The 19,797-nt window shown below is 51.0% G+C and overlaps 6 protein-coding genes across 6 annotated transcripts; 4 read left to right on the top strand and 2 right to left on the bottom strand.

Moving 5' to 3' along the window:
• Window positions 1-344: 344 nt before the first annotated feature.
• On the top strand, window positions 345-1,435 carry N7533_013047 (aldehyde reductase II; the record flags this gene model as incomplete). Its single annotated transcript, XM_057109697.1, has 2 exons — window positions 345-1,074; window positions 1,128-1,435. 2 exons carry the CDS (start codon window positions 345-347, stop codon window positions 1,433-1,435), a joined length of 1,038 nt encoding a protein of 345 aa, XP_056953282.1.
• A 1,044-nt stretch (window positions 1,436-2,479) lies between these two features.
• N7533_013048 (aldo/keto reductase family protein) lies at window positions 2,480-3,578 on the bottom strand (the record flags this gene model as incomplete). Its single annotated transcript, XM_057109698.1, has 2 exons — window positions 2,480-2,982; window positions 3,047-3,578. 2 exons carry the CDS (start codon window positions 3,576-3,578, stop codon window positions 2,480-2,482), a joined length of 1,035 nt encoding a protein of 344 aa, XP_056953283.1.
• A 652-nt stretch (window positions 3,579-4,230) lies between these two features.
• On the top strand, window positions 4,231-5,799 carry hxkB (putative hexokinase; the record flags this gene model as incomplete). Its single annotated transcript, XM_057109699.1, has 3 exons — window positions 4,231-4,404; window positions 4,484-4,894; window positions 4,960-5,799. 3 exons carry the CDS (start codon window positions 4,231-4,233, stop codon window positions 5,797-5,799), a joined length of 1,425 nt encoding a protein of 474 aa, XP_056953284.1.
• A 201-nt stretch (window positions 5,800-6,000) lies between these two features.
• N7533_013050 (checkpoint protein HUS1 family protein) lies at window positions 6,001-7,365 on the top strand (the record flags this gene model as incomplete). Its single annotated transcript, XM_057109700.1, has 5 exons — window positions 6,001-6,043; window positions 6,097-6,215; window positions 6,289-7,120; window positions 7,193-7,269; window positions 7,339-7,365. 5 exons carry the CDS (start codon window positions 6,001-6,003, stop codon window positions 7,363-7,365), a joined length of 1,098 nt encoding a protein of 365 aa, XP_056953285.1.
• A 610-nt stretch (window positions 7,366-7,975) lies between these two features.
• Window positions 7,976-14,053, bottom strand: sec16 (COPII coat assembly protein SEC16; the record flags this gene model as incomplete). Its single annotated transcript, XM_057109701.1, has 3 exons — window positions 7,976-8,577; window positions 8,630-11,375; window positions 11,420-14,053. 3 exons carry the CDS (start codon window positions 14,051-14,053, stop codon window positions 7,976-7,978), a joined length of 5,982 nt encoding a protein of 1,993 aa, XP_056953286.1.
• A 720-nt stretch (window positions 14,054-14,773) lies between these two features.
• N7533_013052 (aminophospholipid-translocating P4-type ATPase NEO1) lies at window positions 14,774-18,611 on the top strand (the record flags this gene model as incomplete). The annotated part of the gene is made up of 2 exons (XM_057109702.1): window positions 14,774-16,586; window positions 16,639-18,611. 2 exons carry the CDS (start codon window positions 14,774-14,776, stop codon window positions 18,609-18,611), a joined length of 3,786 nt encoding a protein of 1,261 aa, XP_056953287.1.
• Between the last annotated feature and the right edge of the window lie 1,186 nt (window positions 18,612-19,797).

A 19,797-nucleotide genomic window follows, 5' to 3' on the forward strand; every position in this document is an offset into this window, starting at 1 on the left:
CGTAGATCACAAGGCCTATCTACCCTCGGCAGTATGAAACGATCAGCCGAAGTCCTTCGATCATCTTTTTCTAGTATCTTGCACTTACCTTTCAAGGACTAGATTAGGGGCTGCTGATTGAACTCCGAGGATATCCTGATTTCAAAGCAATTCTAGATTGCCTAGAGTGCTATGGAGATAATTAGAGCTAGAGTCGGTCGGAATGATCTTAGGGATATATAGAGGACTGCTCACTCGCGCGATAATATTGGACAACACTTCCGAGTCGATAGCAAAACCTTGAACTCTCACTTTGATCACCTAGTCGTACAGCAAATCTACGGTTTCCCTTCCACTTTCCAGAAATGTCTGAATTAAACGTCACTATCCCCAAGGGCTCCTTGGTACTGGTCACCGGTGCGAATAGCTACCTAGCATCGCATATCATCCAACAATTTCTTGAACGAGGATACAAAGTCCGAGGTACCGTCCGAAACATCGAGAGAACATCCTGGCTAGTCCAAGATCTCTTCAAGACAGCGACGGAAAACGGCAATTTCGAGCTCGTCCTAGTACCAAACTTCATCGCCCCGAATGCCTTCGACGAATGTGTCAAGGGCGTCTCCGCCATTATTCACGTCGCCACACTGGGCTTCGATCCAAATCCGAACAATGTCTTACCACAAATTGTCGCTGTCACTAACTCCATCCTGGAGTCTGCCTTGAAGGAGCCTTCAGTGAAAGAATTCGTTTACACCAGCTCACTAGCTGCTATGGTCATCCCTAATATGGACCCAACTCATCTAACCTCGGATTCTTGGAATGACGCTGCAGTCAAGCTTGCTTGGGCGCCTCCTCCGTACGAGCCGGCTCGGGCTTTTATCGTGTACGCTGCAAGCAAGACAGTTGCGGAGAAAGCTTTGTGGGAATTTGTTGAGAAGAGAGATCCCAATTTCACTGTCAACTCTATCATTCCGGCAAGCATTATGGGTGAATTTCTCGCCAGACCCCACGCTGAGTTACCTCAGATGTTTGTCACGGCTCTGTATCGTGGAGATTTGGTCGCATTGCAACAGCTCCTCCCGACCCCAGGAAGTTTGTGTTCCCGAGATCAATGATTTGAACCAGCATCTGATAATTCTTTCTAGCTATTCATACCGATGTGAAAGACACTGCACTTCTCCACGTTGCAGCGGCTCTTGACCCTGAAATCAAGAACCAGCGGCTTTTTTCCTGGGGGGAGTCTTGCACGTGGAATGAAATTCTCGCTTTGATGCGCACTATTGCTCCTAGGCGGGATTTTGTTGACGATCTACCTGGCGAGAGACTCAAGTTGACCGCAGATGATGCTAAATCTCTGGATTTGCTGAAGAAATGGACTGGTCAAGAGGGGTGGACATCTTTGAAAGAGACGATCACCGACAACATGACCAACGTCATGATGTGGTTTCCTTGAGGGAGATTGGAACATTCGTGTTGCCAAAATATTATTTCAACCAGGTTGTGTGGCCGAAATTATAGCAGTCCATATGATTATCTATATAGAGAAATCCAGCCCCATTAATTTGCATACGAGAACCCATCTGGCCGGTCAAGACCGAGTCGATTTGAACACACCCCAACCGGCTGGTTTGGAAGCCAGCGCTGTTCCAGACATTCATTCGCTCCTTGAATCAATTCCCAAGATCCCACTTACCCTTTGAGATGGTGGAATCTGTGCGCAAACTGATTATATCGGTGATCTCGCTTTGATCATATGCGAAAATCTGCAACAATACTTTCCGAGAAGCACGGCTTTGCTTTTGATACCCTAGTGGAGACTGATAGAGGCCTAATGCTTTCTATATTCGCTGATCACCTCCCTGAAGCTATGCTCTAGCTTTCATGACACGTATTTTAGATACAAAAAGACTGAATGAAGAAGGATGCAGCATATGCTGAGCCGATAGTAGACTATTCATAGCACTCATACTCCTATGTCAAGAGAATAAATCATGATATTATAAAGAAAAATTTTAGGATACCCAGTAAGCAAAGCATGCAACTTGAACTATGCGTAGTCTTTTCTATTTATCTCAGACATTTCTGTCGGTCTTGCGATTACTGGCAGCAATAAAGCAGTCTATGATTATACCACAATCTTCCAAGGTTTCCAACCTTGTAGAAATTGGAACAAACAAAGAAATCGAACTAGCCTTTCCAAGGTCCCGAGTCGGAGCCCATAGCTTCCAGTTATCTCTGGTGGGGCTTGAAAGAGGAATAATGCCGGTCACTTTGTATATATTCGTTAAAGCCAATCTCGGTTCAAGCTTGAAATCAACTACCACCTCAACGGTTTGATCATGTACCCGAGTACGTACCGACTTCCCAGAGCATTACCAACTAGCCTGAAAACTAACAGATACCAACTAGTTAGCTACTGTGACCACATACCTAGGCTCTAGCTATAGTACCATGCCACTTCTTAAACACAGCACCTTCCATGTATCCGCTCCCTTCACTACTTGAACAACGCTGCCTCAGTATCATACGTATACTTCAAATCAAGATGCCAATAATCAGCCGACGTAGCTTTAACACACACCCAAGCCTCGTCAAGGACATTCACCACCTCCTGCGGCAAAGCACCCTTCTGCGTAGCATCAATATTCGAATGAAGCTGTTGGATGCTACTAACGCCAATCAGAATACCGTCCTTACCCAACCGCAGCTGCGAGTGGTGATTCAGCCAACGGAAAGCAATTTCCGGCAATGTCAGGTTATATTTTGCGGCGACTTGACTGATCAGATTGACGGCGTCGAGAACCGGTTGGTTCATATAGCGCTTTCTGTACAAGGCGCCTGTGGTGTTCTTGTCGCTGAATCGGCCTTCAGTCGGTGCCTGTGACACGGCGTCTGCGTTGTATCTTCCTGAGAGAACACCACCGGCGAGAGGGTTGTAGACAACGATTTCGAGTCCGTAACGCCGGCAACAGGGGATGAGCTCTGTCTCGATGTTTCGCGCTGATAGATCGGATTAGCTACCTAGGTATACTCGGAGTTTCTGATCGAGCGGGAAAAGGCCTACTGATAGCGTTGTACATGGCTTGATAAATCGTCGGACGAACCCAACCTCTCTCCGTGCATAGGATGACAATCTCTGCAACCTCGAATGAGGTATAATTGCTAAGACCCAACTGCTTGAATTTACCCTCCTGATAGAGCTTATTCACTTCCTCCAGGGTCTCGGCGAAGGGTACAGATCGATCAGCAGCATGCAAGTAGAAAATGTCCACCTGGTCTGTCTTCAGCGCGACAAGAGATTCGTTGAATTTCTCGCGCAGCTGAGCAGGCTTGTGGATGCCTGGTTTGGTTGGGTAGACTTTCGTTGCGAGGCTTAGGCCACGTTCTTTCCAACCAACTGCGGCGGTGAATTCTTCCTGCTTCTCACCGAGATACATGCGTGCTGTGTCGACTTCGGAGTAACCGGATGACTTCAGGTAGTCTAGGCATTCGCCGAATTCGTCAAGGGAGGTGATGCGGGCACCTAGGCTGGGGTCTGGCCCGAATGTCATCAAGCCGAGGATGACGCGGGGTTTGCAAGATGGTATTTCTGACATGATGAATTGCTGGTCTTGAATTAGGAGTTGATTGAAAGTGGAATCTTCTATAAGGTTCAATTGTGGTAGAGTAATGAGCTTTTTTATAGTCTTTTGAAATTTACTTCCATGCGGCATGCGGGCCGATGATGCGGGCCGCGTGGGAAGCCGCATACTTAAGAACCGCAAACCTTATATTTGCGACTAACCAAGTCCGACCGACCCAACTAAACGCAATATATTTGAGTATATGTCTTCTTGCAAGTTTTTAAAATAGGTTCCAATGTTACCAGGCTAGTTGAGGTGCAAAACCGCTAATTATTTTACGCTCAAAGGTTTAGAATACGGAGTAGTTAGCTCATGCCCACTGGCACTGCGACCACAGAACAGCCTGCACCTCTTAGGGCTGCGGTTCAGAACCGCAGGACCAAAATAGCGAGAGAACTTGAGAGAATTTCAATGCAGAAATCCTTCCATTCGATAGAATCGCAGATATTTGCTTCTTCTGTGCCTCCAGAAGTATGGTCATTATGTTGTCATCGTTGCGTTGTCAGGATCTACTGGGCCACCCCCAAAGGATCTCGGGATATTTTCAACGTTCACCTTCTGTCAATAGATAATGCCGAAATCGAAAAATTAAGATATATCCACTGAAAGCATGGCTGAAAGGATCATGTCGAGCTTTCGCTATCGCCCCGAAATTCTCGAGGGCGTCCCGGAGCGTCTCACCCAGAATCTCAAGCAATTCGAGGACTGGTTTGTTCTAGACGCAGCCGAACTCAAGAAGATCACAGATCATTTCGTTGCAGAGCTTGAAAAGGGATTGACCAAGGAAGGCGGGAATATCGTGGGTAGCCCGATCACAATGCCATAGAGAATGTCTGGATATTTCACTGACGCAGGGTTTCCTCTTTAACGCGATACAGCCAATGAACGTCACATGGGTTAAGAGTTCTCCCAGCGGTCGTGAGTTGGGACGATTTCTAACACTGGACATGGGCGGGACAAACCTGCGTGTTTGCGACGTCACGCTCTCGGAACAAAAGGGGGATTTCGAGCAGACACAGCGAAAGTTCAAGCTGCCGCAGGAGGTCAAATCCGGGACAGGCGAAGAGCTTTGGGATTTTGTTGCGGATCGCTTGAAAGATTTTCTGGAAGAGAATCCGACTGGCGCTCAAGATAATACCTCTGTGCCTCTGGCTTTGACGTTCTCCTTCCCGGTCGACCAAAAGAATATTCGAAGCGGAATTTTGCAGCGCTGGACGAAGAAATTCGAAGTCTCGGGCGTGGAGGGCGAGGACATTGTTCCTCAGTTGGAAGCTGCCTTGGCGAGAAAAGTGAGTTGAGCTCGTGTTTTCCCGATCTGCGGATCAAATGTTTCAGCCAATTGATCTTCGATTAGAATATTCCCGTTGATGTTGTGGCGTTGATCAACGATACAACCGGAACCATGATTGCCTCGCACTACCGTGATCCTCAAATCAAGATTGGCAGCATCTTCAGTACGGGCACGAATGCTGCATACATGGAAGAATGCAGATTAGTGCCAAAATTGGAAGGGTACGGACTTCCGGAAGACGCAAAAGTCATTATCAACACCGAATACGGCGCCTTCGACAACGACCGCCAGATCCTCCCCTTCACCCCATTCGACCACCAGATCGACTCGGAATCGCTGCGTCCTGGAACCCAGCTTTATGAGAAAATGGTTTCTGGCCTATACATCGGCGAAATGCTGCGCCTGGTTATGGTCAAGCTACACGAGGAAGGGAGGTTGTTCCAAGACAAAGATATCACGCGTCTTCGGGAGAGCAATGTTGTCGATGCGACCTTTCTCTCCATCGCTGAAATAGATACTTCCGAGGGACTCGATGATATGAGAAAAGAGTTTGAAGGTTTGTTTAACTTTTCTCCTGCCGTGGATGAGATGAAGGTATGCCGGTATTTGACTGGGTTAATTGCAACCCGTGCGGCGCGATTATACGCCTGCGGGATTGCGGCGATTTGCAAGAGGAACAACATCAGAGAGTGCCACGTTGGTGTTGATGGGTCGGTTTTCAACAAGAATAGCGGGTTTAAGGACCGTGCGAGTCAGGGTCTCCGTGACATTCTTGACTGGCCGGTGGGGGAGATTGACTTGATTGCGTTGAACGCGTCCGAAGATGGATCTGGTGTCGGAGCGGCATTGGCTGCATCCTTAGCTTTGAAAGAGGCTGATCAGATTAAGACCACCATTTTGTAGAGTGGGTCATAGATGAGAATAGAATAGAATGAGTTAAGTTGAAGGTGACATCCCAAAGCCTCTCTACCTAAGGTAAAGTAGAAGGTGCACGCAGGGGAGACCGCGTAAAGTGGCAGCGATAAGATAAGCCCGTCGCGTCCCCCGCGAATTTCAACCGCACGTCGCTTCATCAACATCAACATCAGCTTCTCCCTCGCCAAAATGCGCTTCCGAACCCAATTAAAGGACACAAAGACCTTCTCAAGTTTGTAAAAGTCCCCAATACATGCTATATAAAAGACTAACCCCTATGTACAGAGCTAACAGCCTCACTATCCTCCCTCGGCAAAGTATGCTGGATGCGACTCGAGTACGATGTGGTACGCTTTACCATCATCCCGGAGCAAGGCACCCAAGTATGGGCTCAAATTCCCGTTGTAAGTGTACTCCAGCGCTATGCAACCTCACAATCAACCCCAATACCAACCCAACCCAACCCAACCCCAACAGGACACAATCTTCGAAGAAAACACCTACGAAATGGAATCCAACTCCGAAGCAATAAACATCGAAATCAATATCGCAAACCTGAACCGCGCCCTCCGCTCAACATTCGGCTCCTCACAATCCCAACTCCGCCTCACAAAAAAGGACAAAATGCCCCTGCTAGCCCTAACAGTCCTATCAACCGACTGGACAGAAGGAAACATGGCGCTCGCCACCGAAGAAGGCACCACAGACCACCACGACGACCAGCCCGGCGAAGTAACCGGTGATCGCCGAGCCCGCGAGCGCGAAACGCGCATCACGCAGGAAATCCCCATCAAGATCTTGCACGAGTCGGCTGTTGATGGTCTTCACGAACCGCATTGTCCGGACCCGGATGTTCATATTATTTTACCCGGATTGTCGCAATTGAAAAGTATTTCGGATCGATTTAACAAATTAGCGTCTACGGATTCGAAAAGTAGACAACAGCAAACGGGGCTGGGACTGGGTGCAGTGGACAATTCGAATTCAAATGCAAATTCAAATGCGCAACCAGGATCAGGACTGTCGTCTTCTTCGGGGCCAAAGTTGGAATTATCGGCTAACATGCATGGTAAACTCAAGCTTGCTATTGCGACGGATGAGTTGCGTATTGCGAGTGTTTGGTCTGCGTTGGTGAATCCACCGCTTGACCCAGCTCATATTTCGGAGCAGCAGTTGTCGCAGTTACCCAGTGAGCGGATGCGGGGAGTCGGCGAGGATGATGAGTCTGGTTGGGCGAAGGTGCGGATTGATGGGAAGGATTGGAGTCGGGTTTTAAGCGTGGGCAGGCTTAGTCCGAAGGTTGTTGCTTGTGAGTTCATTTTCTCTCTCTCCTCTGGGCCCCTATTGATGAGTGCTGGCTAAATTTTTATCGGCTGGATAGGTTTTATCAATGAGACGGCTCTTGTGCTGTATGTTTATCTACCTGGCAGTTGGAATGGCGAAGAGTCGTGTTTGACGGTATGCTCACCCTTTTTATCTATCAAACTCCAACGAAAAATGCATGGCAGCCCTAACTCTTCGATTTAGTATTACATCAACTCATTTGCAGCGTGATGAAAAAGCGCATAATTCATAACACCCTGGGGTTCACTATACCCTTCAAACATCACCATAACCTTACATGTACGAACGTCACGATATTACTATTTATAGAATCAAAAGCAGATCTCCTTCAGCGTTACCAGAAATCGTTATTAAGACATAGACATGGGATAAGCCCATGCGGAAAGAAAACAAACCACCAAAAAACACTAGCACAATGAATCACGGTATAGCCGCAAGGGAGAAAAGTGATATGTATACATGATGCAAGGAGACATTCGTCTCCCTCACTTCGCGAGCGATGAGAATTGCAACAAAGAGCAGCAAAAAGCAAGATATGTGCAAAGCCTTGCGATGGGAAGCTGGCTCAAAGTGCGAACGCCATGAGAAATGTGTTTGTCAAGTGACAAAACACAACACATGCAAGATGATGGGGCAGGGGGTGATGATTCTATTATAGAGGGTACTGGGGGAAATGGGGGATTCATGGGGAAATAAAACGCGAAAAACGGGACATGAGGGCGTAATGAAACAAAGGGAAAACACAAGGAAAAAATTAGACATCTGACAGCCAAAATTAGTCAAGATGTTTTGTCCAGAACCAATATGCAGCAATTGCGCATTATTGGGCCATCACGTCGACGTAGCGGCCCTTCTTCTTGCCCTTTACAGTGTTACCCTTGCGTGCTTGCGGTGCACCCAGGAGGTCGTCAATAGAGCTGGCATGCGTCAAAGAGGATGACGGACGAGGAGGCGGTCCGGAGGAACTGCCAGGTGGGGTTGGATGGGCACCACCTGTAGAGACGGACCGCGGCAGGCTGCCATAGGGACCCATTGGTGGGGGGACACCAAGGCTAGAGAAAGCCGGGCTAGATGAAAGTGAAGGCGGCATATCACTAGATGAAGATGTTGGACGGCTTCCCGATGCAAAAGGCATCGGAGGCATTGGGGGCGGTGGCATGCTGCCGGAGCTGGCATTGCGACTGGGAGGAGCAGAGCCACGGGGAGGAGGCGGCGTGGCACGAACGGGTTCCGCGCTGCCGGGGTCCTTCTTGTTCACCCACTTCTTCAAGTCCTTGTCGTAGTAAAATGAACTATCCTCGCCGAGCTTGGCCCTGATAGGGCCGCCGCCGCCGCCGCTGCCTGACTGTTCGGCTTCCTTCTTGGCACCTCCGAACCATCCACCAAACCACCCCTTCTTGGGGCCTTGTTGATCTTTCTTGGCTGTGGCATGGGTTAGCATTAGGATTAAAGAAATTACAATTTTGGAACATACCATCTTCTTCGGCAGCCTTTCTGAAAGCTTCGTCCGCCTTCCGGTCGTTCTCGGCCTTCTTGAGAGCAGCGGCTTGAGCAGCCAAGTCCCCGTCATCTTCATCATCCATAAAGGACTTTTTGGGTTTAGGGGCCTCTGCTTCGGCAGAGTCCTGGGTCTCTTCCGGCGCAGAGCTCATGACAGGAGCATAGGAAGGTGGCTCGTAAGCATTAGAGCTGGTCGCGGGGGGCATGTACCCATTGCTTTCCGACTGCGGCATTCCAGGAGGGCCTTGGTAGTAGGGGGACTGGTTTGCTGGTTCCTGCCCTTGGGGCTGGTAGAAGAGCCCGTTGAGGGCCGATTGAGGAGGTGGTGCCGGGTCTGCGGGAGATTGGGTGGCCGATGTTTCCTCAACCGGGGCAAGTGGCATGTAAGACGATTGGGGAGGAGTAGGCTGGTAACCAGTAACAGCACCGGGAGATCCGTAAATCGCCCCAGCAAAAGTTTGAGCATCGGCTGAAGGAGATGAGATCTCCTGTGAACTCCGACGTTGACCGTAGGAGATTCCTCCATACGAAGCCGAGCGCTGGGAATCCATGGAAGATCTTCCACGGGGCTGCTCAGGGGATCCATTGGGCGCGTACGGGTTTGATGAAGGCATGTACCGCGAGGGTCCACCAGCGGGGATTGGCTGGGCTCCTGTGCCGGGGTATGATCCATAGATATCCGACACGGAGGGAGACCGGCTGACAGTTGGCGTTCCAGCGATGTTAGCAAAGGGGCCAACGTCTGGGACTTCCCCAGCCTTGCCAGAACCGGCTGCTGCCGCATCATTCTCCTCGCCAGCAACGAAACTATTGAAGCGAGCCCACACGGACCCGGAAACCTTCTCCATACTTGGCTTGGAGATCCAGGACGAGCTGCCGTCGGTGGTTGTTTGACGGAGACGTGCAGAAAGCTCGTCCACCTCAATAAACAAATATTGGTGGTGGTATGGCGAAGGTCGAGTCGTGGCTTTTAGAGATGCCGCGACCCCATCACAGTAATTCTGTGCCTCCGATTTGCGACCTCGGTCGGCAAGTTGCTTAGCATGCAGCAGCTTGAATGACAGGAGGTGCGGCATATTTGCTATCGGGGAGCTTGCAAGAACAGATGTAGCGTACTCGTAGATCTCAGTCAGGAGGAATGAATCTTCATCAAGCAGAGTGCAAGGATGACGCTGGTGATCCGCGCCTAGGAGCACAACGTTGGCCTGGGGATCATCGGCACCGCCGAACACAGCACATCGAGAGAACAGGAAGCAAATGTGCGCAGCTTCAATGCGACCATAGGATGCGAGCAAACGCCCAAGTGCGAGCAATGCCTGGTGATCCTCGGGGCTGCGGTTGCTGAGAACGAGTCCAAGGGTGTCTCTCCAGCTGTCCAGACCATCAAGCGCGTTCTTGGAAGCTCCTTGTCCATCAGCCTTACTGATCAAAAGGTGGCCAGCCCGCGCAGACGGGGGAACCAGTTCATCGATGCTCTCTTCCACGTTTCCAGCAAAAATCTCGTAGAGAGCTGACAGCGACTCCGAATTCGATGTCGTTGACTTGATTTCACGTCGAACGAACTCTTGCACGACCTGTTTCCACACCGACTTATCCATGGTTGATGCGACAATCATGGCGTGTCCCCATAAACGACGATCAACGGCGCCCCAGACGGCCTTCTCACGCTCACCCAAGAACAAATCATTGCGCAAATCTTCCATCCAGCGAGGATCGACAGCATCTGATTGTGGGGGGTTGTTGAGGGTTCTTAGGCTACCTGAATTTGCAAAGGTACCTCCATACGAGTTATCCGAAGTCTGGTTCTGCAGGTTGGGGAAGACAGCCTGCCGAAGGGACTGTTCAATTGCAGGCGATCCTTCTAGGACTCCATCGTTCTCCACCAAAATTTTGGCGACCTTCCATAGCAAAATCTTCTCATCGCGGCGCTTCCGTGCATCGGGATCGGAGTGGTCAAAGTCAGGGGAGACCTCATTCTCGAAAGCCGCGACTTTGCTTGAGATCCAAGCCAGCAAATCCTTCTTCTTGGCCTTGGTCTTGAGAGGACCAGGATGTTGAACAATAGTCTCTGTAGGAGGCAACCAGTAATTCAGTTGAGAAAACTTGGGTTCACCCGGGCTAGGCTTAATCATCGGTGCGGTTTGGCCAGCAGAATAGCGTGGGATGTGTTTCGGGAAACATGAAACAACTGCTCCACCGAATCCAAACTTGAAAATCGGAGCTCCCTTCCACCGCTGAAGGGTATCTTGCTCCTGTCCATCTACAGGTGTGATGAACGCAAGGTGCTGCGACATCGCACGAGCCCGGCTCGCCATAGATGGCTGTGCGGGTGCGTAGGGGTTTGTCGTCTTAGTCGGCGATGAGGACCCATGAACCGAGGCAGGGCGTGGAAGAGGAGGCTCTATGGGTGGCAGGTATGAGCGGGGGCTGGTCAACTGCTGACCAGGCGACTGTGTTTGAGACCTCAGGGGAGCAGCAAATTGCGAATCAACCGCTTGGGGTGATGTCGATCCGGCTGCTGCAGGGGCCGAAACAGCCGGTGCATAAGTAGGGCTCGGAAGCGGAGGAGCCTGGGATTGGGTAGGGCTAGGCGCAACACGATTGGCAAACTCATTAAGATACTCCGCTGGCGCATAGCGGTTCGTTGGAGGAGCCTGCTGCGAAGCCACTGGCGGGCTAGCAGTCTCCGGGGCAAAGGCATTCGTCTGCTCGTTGAATGACTGTGGAGCATAGGGTGAACCTTGATCGATACTTGCGCGCTGACGAGGGGGGACAGGTCGACCGATGGCTGAAGCGATGGAGCTGGCATATGAGGTTGTTGCGCCACCTCAGGTTGATACGACACCTTTTCGTGATAAGCCAAGGGACTTGATGTACGAGGCTGGAATGGTAGAGATGTCTGCTGTCCAGGAACAGATAATGGTTGAGATGCGTAGCGGCCGCGCCCAGCAGACGCTGAAGGCGGAGGCGCTGGTGAGTATCTTGGAAGCGAAGGCGGCTTCGCGGAAGGGTGAAGACCTGGAGGCTTCGGCGAATATCTGGAGGCGGCACTAGGACCAGCTGGCGCACTTGAGGCCAAAGTAGATGAGTACGGGTCCATCGGTTCCGGAAGCTGCAGGGAGGACTGTGCAGCAGGTATATTGGCCGCAGAGACAGGAGGTGGAGCCATCAAATTTGCATTTTGGGGGGGGGTGGCATGGGGGGGTTGAACAGTCGGTCCAGGACCAGCTGCCATGGGACCGGGAGTATACCGGCCAGAGCTAGCAGGGCGAGATCTGGGGGTAGGTAATGGAAGCTCTTCGTAGAAATTCTTTGGTGCTGGCGGGGGAGCAGCCGGTGCAGTAGGAGGAGGAGCCATGACTGACGGTGCATGCGGCATCGAGGGAGGCGCTACATGTTGTTGCACACCCATGCTCGAGGGCGGCGGCATATTCTCCACCTTCGGAGGAACAGGCTTATGAGTAGCGACTGGCCGTCGAGGACGGGACAAGTCATCAGGGAGATCATAGGGAGACTTGTAGCCTTGCTTCGATTGCTCGGCATAACTTTCTCCTCGTGTTGCAACGGGGTTCGCAGGCTGCTGGGAAAAGTAAGGGTTTGTCTGAGGAGGGGCTCCTGGGAGAGGCAGTCCGGACAGCAGGTCGCCCGTGGTCGGCTGGTGTGGGGTGTATACACCGGGGATTGGCCGGGGTTGAGCTTGACTCTGTGGCGTCTGGAAGGGACTGTTCAAGGCAGTCGGTCCAGCGTTGGTTAGGGAAGCAACCGCAGCCTGTGGAGCAGTTTGCTGTCTGGTAGATGGTTGTGCATCATCTCCTAGTAACATATCTTCATCATCATCACTGAGGGCGGCTTCCCAACGTGCCGCTATGTCATCCTCTCCCATATCACTAAGTTCAGCTTCCCAACGTGCGGCAAGATCCTCCTCAGATGGCTCTCCACCTGCCGTTTGGAAATTCAGCGCAGGAGAATCAGACGATGCAGCATTGAGAACACTATCAAGCTGTGCGGCGGCTGAAATGTCACTGGTCGGAGAGTCGATGTGGAATCCGATGGACGAATCCATCACTTGCGAAGTGCTTTTGCGTGTGATGTGGAGCGAACGCGGAGCACTGGGCTCTGGCTTCTGCGCGGAACTGAAGAATCCTTCCGCGTCTTCATCTTCTCTATCAAACAAGTTGTCGATGGAAGTTTGCTGCGGCGCGTCCTGTGTCTTCTCCTGCACCGGAGAGATTGGAGAATAGGGTTCATCAAGTAAGGGAACACCCTCCTCGTATCTTGACTCCGTCTCCGGAGGTCCAAATATAGGCTTTGTTTGAGTCTTCAGCTGGTTAAAGAAGTCATCCCCGTCAGAATCCACGTCGATAGGAGCATTATGCCCCCAAGCGTCGTCATCTGTGGGCTCTTCTTCCAACGTTGCTTCCACTGCCAATGGAGCACTCTCAACCTCTTGAGCGATTGTCTCAACAACTGGCTGCGCACCTGTATCCTTATCGTCCAGGGTGTCCCACGGTCCGGGGGTTTGATCTGCTTGGTTTTGGACGCCTTCGATATCGTCAAAAAACGAGGCCGCGGGGTCTTCTTGGGAGTCGGTGTTGAAGACCGATTCCACGGTCGTCGATTCGGTCTGGACAAGCTGTTCAACGGGCTCTTCGTTGGCAGTGGGGAGCTCGAGCTCGGCGGGGATTTCTGTGACCGTGGCTATTGGCTCCACAGGATCAGAGGCCAGCGCGACGGGAACGCTCGGCTCATCAACTTGCGGCTGCACGGGGCTAGGATCGATTGACGAAGGCTCGGGCTCGGTAGGGGGTTCGGCATTTGCGGTTGGCTCAACAGCATCTCTCGATTCGCTAACCTGGGAAAGAAAGACGGAAGGCTCATCGGGCAGTGATTGGGACTGCTCGGGTTCAGTATTATTGGGGGTCGAGGCTGGAATAGCCTCGTTGGGATCGATGGTGAGAGCAGCTTCAACCAAAGGAGCTGCTGGTTGATCCGGCTGAGGTTGAGAAGACTCAGCACCTTGCGCAAAAGGGTCCTGGGGCTCATCTGATCTTGACGCCTCAACGGGGACCGCGTCGGTGGTGCCATTCACTTCCGGGTTATTATCCACACCAGTTGTATCCAAAGTTGCCGGCGCATTCTGTGGCGTGGATTTGACGGCGGTATCGATCGACGGCATTTGGTTGATATCGATGGGCATGTCCCATGCGGAAAAACTGTCGTCGCTGAGAGGGGACTTGAGATCGGAAGCGGGAGGTTGTTTGGCGTTATCTGCGGCCAGGAGATCCGACAAGGCATCGGTAGATGCGACCGGCTCGGAGTTATGAGTACTCGAATCCGGACGGAGCGCTGGATTCCAGCTCTCCGCGCCTTGGTCGGCTGGCGATATTGTTTGCGCCATTATATGGGTATAGTGAGGAGTTGAACACCCTCGGCGAGTTCAGGAGGAGTACCTGACACGTCTCCGGTGACGTTGGAGTCAACAAACCCCAACACAGATTGAACTCGAGAGCTCCTTCAAATTAGAAATCCATTAAACAGCGTAGAATTTGAAACAAAGAAATGACGCGAATGGAGGTCGAAGAAACAATGAAAAGGCTGAAATAAAAGGGAAGGGAAGGAAACCACTTCGCCTCGATATGCTCTCTCGGCTTTGCTGGGTTCGCCGTTGCGCTTCCCCCGATTGGATCATCCCCGGAGGATTATTCCTCCGGGCCCGAAAAGACACCTTAACCATAAATTCCAAGAGGGAAGGCGGTCTACCCGCGCATACGCATTGCACGGGGCGGCGCAGGCAGTCACGGAGTAGTCACGGGCGATCATCCACGCTACCACTTCACCTTTTTTTTCTTCTCCTAGTCTTCTCCTCACTCTGACAAGCTTAGGCTACAACATTGGGAGGTACAGTGACCTCCATTGCATTCTTCTTCCTTTAATAAATATTGGCCTAGTCGCCTACTCCACCTGTTTCCACACTCGTTCTCTCAAACACTATGCCGGCGCGGCACTTTGAAACAACAACTCCACCCACTATCTGAGATGATCCTACATCCACTGACCACCACACTGTTGTCTTTCTGTTCATGATCTAGGGTGGTTAATTTTCCGGGTACCATCAATCATGAACTCCTCACACGAATACATACACCCTCTACAACAGTCCGATCATCCCGGCGACTATTCAGGTTCCGATGACGACGACTTGGACCTCGAAGAGCTAGATCCCAGCGCCACACCACAACAATCGTCGCGAGTATCGCGAGATTATACAAGTCGCTCAAGAAACTATGGCCCAGGGATTGCTCTGCGAAATCTACGCGTCGGCGTTGGAAGTCGCTGGAAGCGGAGTCCCTCTGGTCACAGGGAACCAGAGGAGGATACGGATGCGCTGTTGCAGGAAGATCGGACGGAGGATGGAATCCGCCAGTCACATGGTAGCTCGAGGAATATGACCGACGATGATGCTCCGCTACTGGACCGCCGTGGTTCAACCCGCCTTTTGAACGATGATGAGCCCGTTCGGAAGGGTAGCCGTTTTCGCCTACCGAGTCTCCGTGGCCCAGGTTTCCTTCAAACCGTATCGAACCGCTTCCGCAAATCTGGCAATGACGATACAATCAAACCGCCTCGCGATGTTCTTGTCGGGCAATACCAATCAACCAAATACCCGCCCAATGTCATCTCGAATGCCAAATATACCCCCTGGAGCTTCCTTCCTCGAACACTCTACAACGAATTCTCGTTCTTTTTCAACATCTACTTCCTCCTCGTCGCATTGTCACAGATCATTCCAGTGTTGCGTATTGGGTACATGTCTTCATACATCGCTCCTTTGGCCTTTGTGGTGTCTATATCTCTGGGGAAAGAAGCTCTCGATGACATAGGCCGACGCCGGCGGGATGCGGAGGCCAATTCGGAAGAGTTTACTGTTCTGTCTTTGGATAGAGCCAATGTGTTGGAAGTGACCAAGAAATCTCGCGACCTAAAAGTCGGAGATGTTCTCAAAGTGCGAAAGAACCAACGTCTTCCCGCCGATGTTGTGATCCTGCAAAGCCTCTCTAATGATTCGAATACACAACGTCTAAGCTCATTTGATGAAGACGCCCCGGAAGTATCAACTGATCTACTTGAATCGGGTCAGGGACCATCCGAGTCCGTCGCCGATGCTCCGGCCAATGCCGCAAATGATTCTTCCACTAGCGATACCTTCATTCGAACCGACCAACTAGACGGCGAAACTGATTGGAAACTCCGTATACCCTCCGTCCTATCCCAATCGATTCCTTTCAGCGAATTCACCCGGCTCAAGATTACCGCAAGTCCTCCAGATCAGCGTGTCAACGAGTTTGTTGGTACCATCGAACTGGGCCCTCCCACGGGCTTTTACGATGCTCATTATAACAAGGCTTCTGCTTCGCAGCCTCAGGGTGGACAAGCTGCGAATGGCGACAACGAAAACTCCAACTCTGCACCTCTGAATATCGATAATACCGCCTGGGCCAATACCGTCCTCGCCTCCAACACCATTACATACGCCGCAATCATCTACACCGGCTCCCAAACCCGAGCCGCTCTTTCCACTTCGCCATCTCGTTCAAAAGTGGGCTTGTTGGAATATGAAATCAACAACCTCACCAAAATCTTATGTGCGCTGACGCTCACCCTATCCGTAGTGCTGGTCGCTCTGGAAGGGTTTGAACCAACGAACGATAAGGTGTGGTACGTGGCAATCATGATCTATCTGATTCTCTTTTCAACGATTATCCCAATGAGTCTGCGAGTCAACTTGGATATGGCCAAGTCCGTGTATGGCCGATTCATCGAGCGAGACAAGGATATCCCAGGTACCGTCGTGCGGACCAGCACAATTCCTGAGGATCTTGGAAGAATCGAATACCTGCTTTCAGACAAGACTGGGACTTTGACTCAAAATGGTAAGCTTCTCAGACAAGTTTATCTCATGGACTAAATCTAACGTTGCTATAGAAATGGAACTGAAGAAGATCCATGTTGGCACCGTCTCGTATGCGAACGAAGCAATGGACGAAGTAGGATCGTTCATTCGTCAAGGTTTTGCGGGCAACACCTTGACCACACCATCAACTGTTTTTGGTACTCAAGCTGGCCAAGGCGCGGCACCCCGCACGAGGAGAGAGATCGGCTCCCGAGTTCGCGACATCATTTTAGCCCTAGCCGTCTGCCATAACGTGACGCCAACGAGCGAGGTTGAGGATGGGCGAAAAGTGACAACATATCAGGCATCATCCCCGGATGAGATCGCCATTGTCCGCTACACAGAAGAGGTTGGGCTGAAAGTGGCTTATCGGGATCGTCAAAGTATTGTCCTTGAATCCACGGACTCGAAGCAGGTCGTTGTTCGTGTCCGCATTCATGATATCTTCCCTTTCACATCAGACAGCAAGCGAATGGGCATCATTGTTGAGTTCCAGCAAGATGAGAATGACCTCGAAACATCCGGCAAGAATGAACCCGAAATCTGGTTTTATCAAAAGGGCGCGGATACTGTGATGACCTCCATTGTTGCAGCGAATGATTGGCTAGACGAGGAAACTGCTAACATGGCCCGCGAGGGTCTACGAACACTCGTCGTTGGACGCAAGCGACTTTCTCTATCGCAATACCGAGAATTCACCGCCAAGTATAAACAGGCTGCCATGTCTTTCCAGGGCCGTGATATCGGCATGGCTAAGGTCGTGACCGAGTATCTTGAGCGAGACCTCGAGCTCCTCGGTGTAACGGGTGTCGAAGATCGTCTTCAGCGAGATGTCAAGTCTTCCCTGGAATTAATGCGCAACGCCGGAGTAAAAATCTGGATGTTGACAGGAGACAAGGTTGAGACAGCACGTTGTGTCGCGATCTCTGCAAAGCTGGTTGCACGGGGTCAATACATTCATACAGTTCAAAAAGTTACAGATAAATCTGTTGCCCAAGAAGCCCTAGACTTCCTTCGCAATAAGACTGACTGTTGCTTGTTGATTGATGGCGAGTCACTCAATCTCATGCTCGGCCACTTCCGCACCGCGTTCATTTCCGTTGCTGTCCTCCTGCCGGCCGTGGTGGCTTGCCGTTGCTCGCCCACGCAGAAAGCCGAAATCGCCACCTTGATCCGTGAACACACTAAGAAACGCGTGTGCTGTATCGGCGATGGTGGTAACGATGTTTCTATGATCCAGGCCGCTGACGTTGGAATCGGTATTGTGGGTAAAGAGGGCCGACAAGCCTCTCTAGCCGCTGATTTCAGTATCACCCAATTTCACCACTTGACCAAGCTCCTAGTCTGGCACGGCCGCAACTCATACAAGCGATCCGCCAAACTGGCGCAGTTCATCATGCACCGCGGTCTCATCATCAGTGTCTGCCAAACCATGTACAGCATTGCTGGACACTTCGATCCCAAGGGCCTCTTCATCAACTGGCTCATGATCGGCTACGCAACCGTCTACACCAATGCACCCGTCTTCTCACTTGTCTTCGACCGCGACGTGGACGAGCGTCTCGCCAACCTCTATCCAGAACTGTACAAGGAACTGAAAACAGGAAAGAGTCTGAGCTACCGCTCATTCTTCAGCTGGGTCTTGATCTCCATCTACCAAGGCGCCGTCATCCAAGGTCTTTCGCAAATCCTGCTCCAAACCGTCACTGGCCCCCGCTTGATCAGTGTCTCGTTTACCGCTCTGGTTCTCAATGAGCTGGGCATGGTCGCCATCGCAATCACCACCTGGCACCCTGTGATGATCTTCTGCCTAATCGGAACTACGCTTCTATACATCGGCAGCATTCCTTTCCTGGGCGATTACTTCAATCTGCGCTATGTTATCACTGTCGATTGGCTGTGGCGCGTCTTCGCGGTGCTGGCCGTCTCGCTGGTACCCGTGTGGGCCGTCAAATTGATCCGACAATCCTGGAACCCCCCAAGCTACCGCAAAGTACGCGGTTAAGGAAGAGCATTTGACACTTTGGATAGGTTTTTTTGTGTGTATTTTTCTTGCATTATCTTTTGTTTCTTCGTTTAGCTCCCTTGCCCATTGACTCGGTCGAATCAATTCGGCTGGTGTCCTCTGTATATCCACACCCAGCATCACATTTGTTGCAAAGCGCATCAGGCGTTGGAAGCGTGAATCATTTTCTTTGGCCTGTTTTGCGATGATATATTTGAATACATTTCCATTCATACTATAGAATATAGACTCAAAGTTGTGTTCAAGTTCTCACTTTATATCCGTGGATGTTCAAGTTCAAGTTCAAGTTCAAGTTCTCGTGCCAGGTGGGCATGTCTCCCGGGCGTGCATTCCGAGTCGCTCGGATATGACGGCGAGGCGGTGGTAGTAAGGTAGTAGTGAACCGCCAACACGGGCAATTGAATTGACATTGGACAGTAGACCTAGAAATCAGAGGTTTAGGCCACCGGCACCAGTCCTACCGATTCGTTCGGGTCTTTGACCCTCAAATTATCTGCCTTGCTCTCATAGCTAGTACGAGAAAATATCACCAGAATGTTACGCTTTCTGGTATTCGTTCCATGGGTCATTCTCTGCTGATCTCACGAATAAGCTCATACTTTGAGAGGGTCACATTACGCCTTCTTAGGTTGGCCACTTGAATTGGCCACTTCGGATTGATTATTCATGCCTTGGCACTAATACATCACAAAGGGATGACGATTTTTAGAGCGGAGGGCATTGTATATAGTCATAGTAATGGCAATATACGAAAGCTGTGGGTTTCTTTATCACCTGTATAAAGTACTAGTAGTACGCCTGGAGTCTCACTAACCGAAGGAACCTCAAGGCATTCCCAACGAGTACCTACTACTACTAGTAGTAGGTATTAAGGTTTAGGGAAGTGATTCGAAATGCGGGGGGTGACATCATTTCTGGAGCGTGCTATCCTAGGATATCACTCACGACAAGGGCCACCACTGATAGCTTCAAGTGTCTCGTGAACAATCTGAGAGTATCATGGTGTGTATTGGTCACTTGATTCCTCTATCTGGGCATGCTGTACCATACTCCCTGGTTCACCGTAAGGCCCAAGTGGCCTAGAACACTATCGGAGACCTTTCATTTGTTACCGTCCAAATAGATCGTTTACAAACCACTATTCCGGATCTCGTAATCTTAAGAC

This window comes from Penicillium manginii, assembly GCF_028828005.1.
Source record: "Penicillium manginii strain IBT 31320 chromosome Unknown utg000010l:1.0-1143873.0:1.0-1144522.0, whole genome shotgun sequence".
NCBI lineage: Eukaryota > Fungi > Ascomycota > Eurotiomycetes > Eurotiales > Aspergillaceae > Penicillium > Penicillium manginii.